This window comes from Hylobates moloch, unplaced genomic scaffold (genome assembly GCF_009828535.3).
Source record: "Hylobates moloch isolate HMO894 unplaced genomic scaffold, HMol_V3 SCAFFOLD_1, whole genome shotgun sequence".
NCBI lineage: Eukaryota > Metazoa > Chordata > Mammalia > Primates > Hylobatidae > Hylobates > Hylobates moloch.
The window spans coordinates 76,566,051-76,578,279 of record NW_026652276.1 but is presented as its reverse complement, the minus strand read 5'-3'; the positions used below and the strand labels follow the sequence as shown (position 1 = coordinate 76,578,279).

The 12,229-nt window shown below is 33.6% G+C and overlaps 1 protein-coding gene across 2 annotated transcripts in view; it reads right to left on the bottom strand.

The window, feature by feature from the left end:
- Positions 1-12,229, bottom strand: part of SCN1A (sodium voltage-gated channel alpha subunit 1) — a 138,576-nt gene that overhangs the window by 56,421 nt on the left and 69,926 nt on the right. The window contains exons 6-12 of one of the 2 annotated variants that reach the window (XM_058441497.1): positions 10,574-10,702; positions 8,791-8,882; positions 7,643-7,912; positions 4,152-4,215; positions 2,901-3,042; positions 2,044-2,250; positions 312-596 (exon numbers count right to left, since the gene is read on the bottom strand). In XM_058441497.1, the coding sequence (XP_058297480.1) occupies positions 312-596; positions 2,044-2,250; positions 2,901-3,042; positions 4,152-4,215; positions 7,643-7,912; positions 8,791-8,882; positions 10,574-10,702 (1,189 nt within the window). The remainder of the gene's footprint in view (positions 1-311; positions 597-2,043; positions 2,251-2,900; positions 3,043-4,151; positions 4,216-7,642; positions 7,913-8,790; positions 8,883-10,573; positions 10,703-12,229) is intronic. The other variant, XM_032755518.2, reaches the window with a different exon arrangement.

Below are 12,229 nucleotides of genomic sequence, written 5' to 3'. Positions count from 1 at the left end.
TCTTAAAAGTGCTGAGGATCAAAAAGATTAAATGTCATTAGTTATAGACAAATATCAGCAGACAGTATCAGAATGACAGTCCAGTTCTCCTGACTGTCAACTTGGTGTTATCTTAACTACACCAAGCTGTAGACTTACATATCTGTGGAGTAAAATTTTTGCATAACTATGTGAAGAAGAGATAGGTTTAAATATAACACAACCGTGGTCGATTCAGTTGATAAAAATTCCTGAGTCTGTTTTCTAATTCTCCCCCTCTCTCCCATGTTTTAATTTTAAACTGTGCATCAGTAAACTCAGCAGTGCCATACCTGGTGTGGGGAAGAGTACCTCTTTTCATATGTCAGTCGGTTCCCTTCAATGGAGAAGCGAAAACCTTTCCTCCTGATGCTGTCCTCAGATTCAGATTTATGGAATTCATCCTCATCTTTCTCTTCCCCACCAGATTGCTCTTTCTGTTTTCTTTTCTTCCTCCGATTTCTTCTTTCCTTAGCACTCTTGGAACTCAACTTAGAGGCTTCAGATGAGCTGTCTGAGAGCCTGCCTGCTACACTGGGCTCTCTGGAATGTTCTGAGGCAGTTGCCGTTGCTGCCTGCTATATTGAAGAGAAATAGTTTTAACATAGCACCTGAAAAGACTGTATCTTTCTTTGAAAGGGCTGAAGTATTTGCATGGCTTTAAAAAAATATATTGAACTGACTGAGGATCATCTCAGAGAGAAGATTCTTTGCAAGTATACGAGGAGATTTTTTTTTCTTTCCACCTAATGAAGGCTTTCGGAGATAATTTGGTTTTCTCCATGGTAACATTTATTATGTCTGTGTTAATGCCCCACAGACCACATATTCAAAAATATCCATCATGTATCAAATAAATTCATTACTTTTTGGGATTTGATTTACTTTAAAAATTGGTATTTAATTAGTGTTGTTTTCTTTTCTCCAAAAAAGAAACTGGAGTATGGAAGAAAAGCTGATGAGTTACTTGAAGTCATATCTTCAGGCAGGGGAATGGGATAAGGACCTGAGGTCCTTCCTCTAGTTATTGAAATTGGATTGTCCAATACCCTCAAAATATTATTAATTCTATTTATGAACAGTTATAAAATCCCTTTCTCCCCCATCCACAATATCCAGAAGAATGGGGGAGGGAGAATCAATAGTTTCTGCTGAGCAAGATAAGACATCCAGTTCTCCAAAAACTGTCCCCACCATCTTCAAATCAGTACTGGTTCTTAAGGGGGCACATGGGCATGGAATAAAACAATGCTTTTTGATTATAGCTTGTACTGGTACTAAGTTGACACTTTTTTATTATTGTCATTGTTCCCAGGGTAACCTCAATAAATTAATTACTCTTGCATGTAAATTAATATTTCTGAAAGTTCTTTAGTAAAGACAATAAGTTTGTATGCTAAACAGAAAGATGAGAGAGATAGGAGAGGCATTTTATGATTTATCACACTGTGAGGACTAATACTTCACTATAAAAACAAGTAATCGTTTTTAGATGGTCAATCTCTGTAAGATTGGTGACATTCATATGTCTATTGGATGCTGCTATATCAGAAATCATTATATTATTTGATCACTTTCTTATAAAGGTAATAAAGCAACCACGTTAAAAGCCAACATATTTTTAGTTAAAGTAAAAAGGAGACTATGTTTAAGAACTAGTGGAGCAACTCTTCATATGATAACCAATAATTTCTTGTTCTAAGAAAAGATGATTTCCTCCTAATGCCAGTCTGCTCATTGAATAAAAGTCTCTCACTTGAAAATACCCCAAAATAACATTTTCCCTTTACTTTGAGAATCTTAAGATGATTAAAATAGCATGAGAGAGTTCTATTGCAGTTATTATGATACACACATCTCAAAATAAATAAAATAATTAAACAAAAGTAAGTGGATGATCAAAATATAGAAATCATTATTAATTCCTCATATCACCACCTGCCCTTAGGTACTCACTTTCTCTTCAATATTATTGCAACAATCAGAACAATAAAAGGTCAGTGCCATGAGACAGGGCAGCTTTACCTGAGCTGCCTCCTGTTGCTTTTTAAGCTGTTCGATCATCTGCTGAAATTCGGCCTCTTTCTGTTCTGCTTCTTCCAAGGTGGCCTGATTCTGTTCCTCGTAGGCCATGGCCACCACAGCCAGGATCAAATTTATTAGGTAGAATGAGCCCAAGAAAATGACCAGCACAAAAAATATCATGTACGTTTTCCCAGCAGCACGTAGTGTCTGCAAACAAAAATACCAGAATTATTTCTCAATATTATTTCAGTAAGTGGTGGCTTCAACTTTCAGTTTACTTGTGTGTCTAGCAAAACTCAGATATAAATAGTAATTATGTTGGTCATAGCACCCTGTACTTTTTTTGATTGTTTCTTTAACTTCAGCTTCTTCCTTCTCTCCTAGCTTATGCATTCACACTATGATCTCTAAGGGAGAATTTTTGTATTCACCAAGAATGAAACAGTCAATAAAATGCCATGGAGTCCTCCATTAAAGACTGGAGCCTTTAGGAAAGTCAAGGAAGAGACCAAAGTTATCTTTCTATATCTGCTTCTTCATTGTCATTACTTCCCACCTGAGGGATAATATTTGAGGGGGTAGATAGGGCTGAAGGGAGAATGTGCCTTCTGTTTAGGACAATCTGTGTCTGAGAAGGGTAGGGAACAGGTTTTGAGCCAAGAAGAAATGGGAGAGATTTGCAATCCTTGGCATCACTCTGCTCAATATGTGTTGTAATCAATAGGATAGAGGAAATCAAGTCTCGTTTCAAGTTCTGCTCTTTCTACTATATTATCCTCCGGTTTTAATCTCATAACTCAATTGGTTTTCTTGTATACTTTTACTTAAATGGACAGTGTGGCTCTTTAGTTTCTCACCAGTTGATAAAGATTTTCCCAGAAGTCCTGAGTCATTAGTCGAAACAAAGACAAAAAAGCCCAACTGAAGGTATCAAAGCTTGTGTAGCCATAATTGGGATTTCTACCAGCTTTCACACACATATATCCCTCTGGACATTGGCTGCAAGTGGGGTAAAAGAAAGTATTACAAGTCATTCTGCTACCTTTTTACTCTGATACTATGCTATAATATTGCCTAGTCAAAAAGATTTGCTATTTCAAAATAAAAGTTTGATGAATAAGTAACTAATCTATTTTCCAACTTTTGACTGCATATAGTCTTATTAGCTACTTGATGTCATCATTAAAATATGGTGCAGCGTTTCTAATAATATTTTACAAAATAATTTTTGTTGATAATTTGCATTTTCAATATCTCCATTTCATTTTTACTACTATGGAGTCTCCAGAGTTTATAGCTCAATATACTTATCTAAAAGAAACAACATTAATATAATCCTAAAAAAGTAGGAACAGGATTACTCCTCTTTTTGTATTTTTGCTGTTATATACAGTGGATGTTTAATAGACATTTTTGTCTTTTTTTATACTTTTATTTGAAGTTTAGGGGTACGTACATGTGCAGGTTTGTTATATAGGTAAATGTGTGTCATGAGGGTTTGTTGTGTAGATTATTTCATCACTGAGGTATTAAGCCTAGTACCCACTAGTTATTTTTCCTGATCCTCTCCCTCTTCCCACCTTCCACACTCTGGTAGGCCTTAGTGTGTGTTGTTCCCTATATGTGTCCATGTGTTCTCATCATTTAGCTCCCACTTACAAGTGAGGACATGCGATACTTAGTTTTCTGTTCCTGCAATAGTTTGCTAAGGATAATGGCCTCCAGTTCCATCCATATCCCTGCAAAGGACATGATCTAATTATTTTTTATGGCTTTATAATATCCCATGGTGTATATGTACCACATTTTCTTTATCCAGCCTATCATTGATGGACATTTAAGTTGATTCCATGTCTTTGCTATTGTGAATAGTGCTGCAATGAACATACGTGTGCATGTGTCTAAAAGTATTACTTCTTATTTTAGAAAACATAAATCTTACCTAATATTTACATAATCTCATACTTTATCAAAAACCTTACATATAGCAAATTAATGTCAATAAAATTAGTTGGCTGTTATCTTCAGTTTCTATACAAAGAGAGAAAAGATACACATACGTATGTGTACATACAAAGATACAAAGATACACACAAATTTTGACTTACCCTGCATCAGAGCTATTTCCACATAGTAGTGCATCTAAAAAACCCTCCAGGAAATAATGATATCCTGTTTGAAAAAAGAAAGTCACATGATGAACGTTTGCATTGTTAAAAACACTAAAATGAGAACAGGAAGGTCAGGTTCTACTTTTAAGTTTATTGAGTAATTTTAAATATATAATTCATTCAAAGGCACAAGTATTTGTCTCTTCTCCCTCCAAATTCTAGATATTCTATCTAGATACTTTACAGTGCAAAGTGTTTCTTCATTATGAAGAAATGGCATTAGATTAGATACAGTGCAAAGACACTTTACATTAGACACTTTACAGTGCAAAGTATTTCTTCATTGTGAATGTAAAGTTAGTGATAATGACAGGTACTAACATAATCTTTCAAAAAGGTATTAGCGTTTGTTCACCATTCTCATGAAAAAAATTCATTCAGTAAAAATGGACAGGAATGACAGGAATTTCTTTGTTTTCACAAAACAGCCACATATTTCAAAATAAAAGAATAGTATATTTTCTGGTCCTCTCGCCTACATTTTTGACACTATACATTTTAATAATTAAGTATAACTTATATTCTCACATTTTCCAGAATATAGGCAACTTATAGTAAAATATGCATAAATCATATCAACAACTGAAATGAAAGCAATTTTAAAAAGTCTTAAATACTAAAGCTAAAATAATGACTATAGGTGAACACTACATTATCTCAAAGATTCCTGTTTCTTGCAAACGCCTTGGCTTCTTGCAACATCCAGTTCTTCTATAACTTTTTCCTTGGTATTTTCAACTTTCTTTCTACTAAATATTGACGTAATTAAGAACTCCCCTCACTGTGCTACCAGTAACCTGTATACACTTGAATTATTCTTAGGGTGACAGTACTATATTGTAATTATTTATTTACAAGTATTCCTCCTAGAAAGTCCTGATCATTAATTATTTCTATATTAGTGTTTGTTTGAGACCGGGTAGACTTTCTGTAAAGTTTATTGAATGAATAAGTAAATAAAAGACAAAAAGAGAAAAACATGGAATTAAACAATCAATGCTGGATTTTGTAAGAAGATACACTTTCTAGATGCTAAGTTTTCTGAGGAATTTATTCCATGCATAGTTCCGTACAGGACACAGAACCACATAAGGAAAAATATCATTTTTATTTCTAATATTCTGACTTCTTTGAACCTAGACAGGAAAGTTGACATAGTATTTCCTAACTTTCAATTAAAATTAAACAAAGAGAAAGGACTATAATAGTTTCTGGGTGAATTTTTGATATCTCATATTTATAAATGAAGTTTTGCCCATTAAATTCAATGATCTAACCTTAATGATCAGGCTTAACCTGAGGAAAATATAATTTTTCAGATATAATATTTATCTTTAATTTTAATAAATTTAATTTTCTATTACTTTCAAAAATGAACCATTTTATTTATATTTGCATTTGGTTTAAAATAAGAACCATAGATGTTTAGAGCTGAAAATGACCTCAGATATTACTTATTTATTTGACTTCGAGTATTGGAAAAATGCAGTCCAATAAATTTTCCCTAGAGAGAATAAACCCTAAATAACCCTCAGTCAGTATTTTGAACTTAGATAAAACAAACAAACAAACAAACAAACAACAGATTTCAGGGAGTTGGTGATTGAAGTGGACCTACTGGCCTTATATCTAGTGAATAAGGAACATTTGTGTATTGCTCAGACACTGTTCTCAATCTAAAGATTAACAACTAAAGATTTACAACTAAGTCTAAAGATTTTCAACTGTTTGTAAATTATTTATTAGCATATCACTGAATGTCATGGAAGAGTTCATTCGTATCAACCCAAGGTATTTTCCAGATTTATAACTGTAAGGAGACACTGATTAGTACTTGCTTTTTAAACTATGCTATCATTACTTTAATAAATATTGAATAACTAGTAACTTTCTGTAATTAATTCTGTTTGTTCCACACAGTCACTGAAGTTTTCTTTCTTTTTTTCCAAAATATTATTCACCACCTTAAAATAATAAAGATATACTATATTAAAGAACATCTAAAATTTAAGTTGTATAGGTTTAATGTTTTTCCTTAAAAAGGACTTTTCCTTTTCTTATTAATCATGTTCTAACTCTTCTTGCTTTTGAAATATCACTACTGGCAGATTCTAAAATTAAAGAGAGAGGAAACTTACACACTTTTTATTGTCACTTTCAAAAGAGAAAGGGTATTAGCACAATTATTATTATTTCTGAGACCAGAGTTCAGTGGCATGATCATGGCTCACTGTAGTCTTGACCTCCCAGCTTCAAGTGATCTTCCCATCTCAGCCTCCTTAGTAACTGAGACTATAGGTAAATGCCACCACACCCAACTCATTAAAAAAAAAAGTGTGTGTGTATATATATATATATATATATATATATTTTTTTTTTTTAGAGGAGGGGTCTCACTATGTTGCCCACACTGGTCTCAAACTCCTGGCCTCAAGTGATCTTCCAGCCTCAGCCTCCCAAAGTGCTAGGATTATAGGTGTGAGCCACTGCACCCAACTAACATTTTCTATTACTGTCTCTTGAAGCTTTATTAACTGTAGTTTTCTTCTTTTTGATGTAATACTACTTTTCAAATATAAGATTTACTTTTAGGTATCACTTTATTTCCTTAAGGTAATAAAATAATCTATTAAACTATAACACTCTGAAGCCATGCATTACCTCCATTATATTCCCCAGTGTACTATACAGTTTCTGATAGATAAAAGACATTGTGTAATTAATGTGTAATGAGTTACATTTGCATAGTACTGTAGAATTCACAAAGGGCATTCATATATTTTATCTCCTTTGATTATATCAATTACCACAGGAAGAATGTATAGCAACCAAGGATCTTAGGAAAATTCTTTCTAGCTGAATTCTTCAGCCTTCCAAATGATGATAAAATAGAAAGTGGCATTTAGGAGTCAAAACTAGAGTAGTTATGAACAAAATTGTTAAATGTATGTGTAAGCCATTAATAAGGTGATTAACAAAATTCTTCTTTTAGTTCCAGAAATATAAATAATCTATTATTTAAAATCCAGGGGATAGAAATACCAAATAAAATATAATTTTAAATATTGTTAAATAGTTTGATTAGGTAATTTTCTAAGAGATCACGTCTTGTTATGTGGTCATTTAAAAATATTTTTCATGCCTAGATGGAAGGCACATTAGCAATGAAAAGACTAAATATACTTAATAGTAATTCTTTCTTAGAGGGGGTTTTATTTCGTTAGTTTTAAATTTTAAATTTAAATTTTCATGGGTACATGGTAGGTGTTTGTATATATGGGGTACATGAGATGTTTTGATAGAGGCCTGCAATATGTACTAATCATATCATGTAAAATGGGATATCCATCCCCTCAAGTATTTATCCTTTGTGTTACAAACAAGGAAATTCTACTTTTTAAGGAAATGTACATAACAATAATTCTTACTTGAATCTTGAATATATGACTTCCAGTCAAACTCAAAGACAGTTTCATTTATAAGTGTACCATTATAATTCACAGTTATATTCTTTTCTATACTATGTTCCTCCAAGGAAGCATTGGTGGGAGGCCATTGTATACATTTATTCCTCAGGTTGCCCATGAACAGCTGCAGCCCAATTAGAGCAAACACGCTCAGACAGAACACAGTCAGGATCATTACATCTGAGAGCTTCTTCACAGACTGGATCAGGGCTCCCACGATGGTTTTCAGGCCTGAAAGAAAGAAGTCTATTACTATGAAGACTTAACACATGTGAAATAATAAAAGCGTCACACAATTTTCTTGAAAACATAGATTTCATTCATAAATCCAAGAATATTGGCAATGCTAGTGGAAAAGCAACACTTCATGGAAGGGGGAAGAAGTTATGAAGATGAACTCCAGAAATGTAATGATTTAAACAATGAAATGAAGATTCATATCCCATTATGTCGAGATAGAGTAATGGAAGGTTCATGTTCTTCATGGAGCCTATATTAAGGAAAGGGCCTTGTCTTTTTCCTTTTTGCTACTAAAACTTGCCTCACATTTTCATTAGGGTCAGAGGTCAGTTTTATAACAAAATACCTGAATAAATATTTTTAAATTCCTATTTATAAGCAGGAAAGATTTTGCTATACAACCGAAAGTGGTTTGCAGTATAATTGTGCCTTAAGATAATAAATCCTCCATGCAGACTCACACTATTCTTTATTATCTTGTTCCCTTCTCTTTTGTTAGCAAAAAACTTAGAAGATTTGCATTGTATACACATAGTCATTAATGACTGTAATGAATAAGAAATTACAGATTGGTATATTTAAAAGGGAGCAAATTCTCGATAAAACTAACATGGTGGAAAAAAAAAAAAAAAAAAAAAAAACCCGTGATATTTGTAAGCGCAAATCACCTTGACCTCAAATTACAGTATCTCACATAAGACATTGTTAAACTCCAAGGCTGATAAAGCTTATGTCTAAACAATAAGAATCATTTTCTTTGAAACACCTAGTCTTATGATTCCTGATTTTCTGTAAAACTGAACGTCAAGCAAAGAGAAGGATGCTGAATCACATGATGGGTCCATCTCGTTGTCTAACCTTGCTCTCACCTGGAATGACTGAAATCGTCTTCAATGCTCGGAGAACTCTGAATGTTCTCAATGCCGAGACATTGCCCAGGTCCACAAACTCTGTGACGTACCTGTAATAGGGAGTTCACACACAAACACAATAACAGGATACAAAGAAAAAGCTGTAGGTACAAGGAGCCTATGCTTTACTCTAATCACTTCTTACCTGGAATTACAGAAATAGTTTTCAAAGCTCTCAAGACTCTGAAAGTGCGAAGAGCTGAAAAATTGCCTAGGTTTACAAATTCTGTTACAAACCTGTAGAATCAAATCACAATTATTCAAGATTTTAGCAGGATTTATATTACTTGCACGGGTCTTTTATAAAGACCTTCTTGGTGTTTTTAAATGATATTGTAAGTGGCAAATCAGGAATTAGATTCCATCATTAATCCTTTGTTCACAAAATTTAAGGCCATTAGCTAAATGTAAACTTCATAAAGTAGGCACCCTTGTTGTCACTCTGGAAAGCAATGCAACCAACATCATGTGTAACTTGTAAAAAGAAAGTAAATCTTGGCTATGGTTTAGGGTTTTAGTTAGAAAAAAATATATGAAATCACCCAACAGAAATTTAGGCATGAAAAGGCAGATTGCCTTACTGCTTTTATATATGAGATAAGATTTTCCTAGTGTAACTTTTAAATAAAAGTTAAGCAAATTAAGAACAATACTTTATGAGGGTCCAATGCTGCCCCTATTATTACTGCCATTTTGTTCTTAAGAAATAGAAGTCCTGTAGGCCTTCTTTTGAGCTGTGGCCAGAGAGTCTGGCAAAGAATTGGCTCATCCTGATCAGGTAGGAAATTAAGATCAGACATTCGGAGTCCTGAGTATATCAGTGCCACCTCTCCTGCTCCTATCCACTACATCGCAACTGTTAGAGACCAAAAAATCAGCTCCTGAAGGAAGGATGAGGGTAAGTGTTTTTGGGCTGCCTCCTTCTACACTGTACTTTCACTTAGTCTGGAATGGTTTTCTATTATTTTTCTGGGTTTCTTCCTGAGGAAGTTTGCCACTAGAAAAAAAAGCATGGGGGTGCGTAAACTGTGCATATTACTGAGTGGATATGAATAGGAGATAAGGATAAGGCAGTTTATGTTCAGACTAAAGAGATGAAGAGAGCCATAAAAGGAAAGAAGAAAAGAAGAAAGAAAAGGGGTCAGGAGAGAAACAGAAAGAGGCAGAGAGAATGTATTCCTCTACAGGTCTTAGAAATCAGTAATTTAATATATTAAAAACATAATATTTCAAATATCTTCTTTCTTCTGTTAGTTTGATTTGTCAGATTGTTTTGATGCTAGTAGATACTTTCGATTATTCTACCAAACCAATAAAAGAAGCTTTGTGTAATATGAGCAAGGTCTTTGCAAATTTGTGTAGCCAATAGAACTGTTTTGTGGCTGTAATTTTTAAAGTGATTTTCACAGATGTATTACAAATATGCTTGTGTTTTGACATCAGATTGTGTGTGTTCATATGTGTGTGTGTGTGTTTATGCATGTATGTGTGGAAGAGTGGCATATGTGAAATTTTCTGACAGATGCTACGTGTGAAAATTGTAGTTTTCAACTACCGCAAAGCCTTCATGCTATAGTGAAATTCCACTTAGACCTTTGTTGTGCTAAATTGAAATCCAGAGTTTGAATGTATAAATCACACCAAAATATTCTACAGGTAAAGTAAGTCTATTCTTAAAAGCATAAGCACTGATGGAAAACCAAACTATGTTCTCTCTTAAAGTTTCAAAAAAGGCACTTACGCAAATGTAATGACAGTGAAATCGAGCCAGTTCCATGGGTCCCGAAGGAAAGTAAAATCTTCTAAACAGAATCCTCTTGCAATAATTTTTATAAGTGATTCAAAAGTATATATTCCTGTGAAGGTGTATCTGAAAACAAGCATCCAAAAAATTTGATAAAGTAACAGTGTTTTTTCATAGCATACCAATTCCTTATCACTCCATTAGTGGAATAGATAAATACTAAGAAAGAAAACTAAGCAGATGGATTTTATTTTCATACAAATGAAACGTAGCCCTAAATTTAAATTCAACTTCCTAACACAAAGAGTTGTTTCGTAAAGTGTCTTAAGAGTAGTGTGAGAAATACAGGGTATATGAAATCTATTTAGCCATTGTCTGAAATGTCTTGGTATTTACATAAATACAGTCTCCTGAGAAATATTTAGTATGTTTACATGATGGAATAGCCAATCAATAATATTGCAGAAGCATGAAATGATTTTCTTTTAGGGAAAAAAATCTCAAGTTTAATGGTGTTCTAAGAATGAGAGGAAATTGACAAATTAGCATGTCTTATTTTTTTTTTTCTACAAGATAATTTAACTTGCTTGGAACAAGGACTTCTTTAAAATCAAAGTAAATATTTCTAGCGTTATAAGAAGTAAAAATTTAATTTAGAATAAAATTCTTGTGATAATTCAGAAACTTAGGTGTTTCCAAAGTTTAAATCTTCTACTCAGAAATTGGGGTGTGAGATTTGCATAAAATCACAAAAAAACTAGGGCGACTGAAAACCTGTGGGGCCTCCCATATTAACTTCAATACTTTAGAATTTTTTATATATAAAATTTATTATTTTCTTCAAGATGTCATTTTTCTTATTGGTTTCAGCCTGGAAGTGTCTAGGAAAGGAGACACTCTTGGAAATAGGTTGGTGCAAACATTACCTTCAATTGAAGGTAATGGCAAAAACCACAATTATGTTTACACCAACCTAATACTTCTGTAGTTGCTATGGGTCAGCAGCCGTATAGTAACAGGCATTACAAATAGGAAGTGTGGGCAGGTGAGCAGCTATGGTTAGAGTAGCCCAACTTCAGTTATCACAAATCTGGCCTCTGTGCTTCAAAGGTATCGCCAGAACAGAGAGATCATCAATATAGTTAGTAATGCTTCTGGTTTCTGAAAGCTCTACAAAAAGTTCCACTTCTGTTAGTTTAGTCTTCAGTCTACTGAATTTTCAAGTTCTACAACCCTGAAACTTTGGATTATTTTTCAATTTGTTGGTGACCACGCTTGGAACTATATTGGCCTGACATGAAGTGAATGTGCCTGATGGAAATGAAAACTTTGCGAGGTTCAATATTGTCTTCACATGGCATTTGTAACTAACCCTTTTTGATTCTTGATTCAATGTATTTATCTGGAATTTAACTGGAACCAAGGTCTACCATATTGGCTCTTTTCTGCAATTGCTTTGACCACATTTGGTTTGGCTACTGTAGATTTTAAAGAAAAATGTGTAAATGTCCAAGAGTGGTGGTCTTCTGGTGAACACCAGGTACAGGCAAAAGAGAGTGATAATCAGTATAACGCCAGCAGGTCTGAGGGCCAATGAGCATTGTCCTTTTGCTGTGTAATTTTGTCTAGGAATGACTTTAATAAAATGCTCTT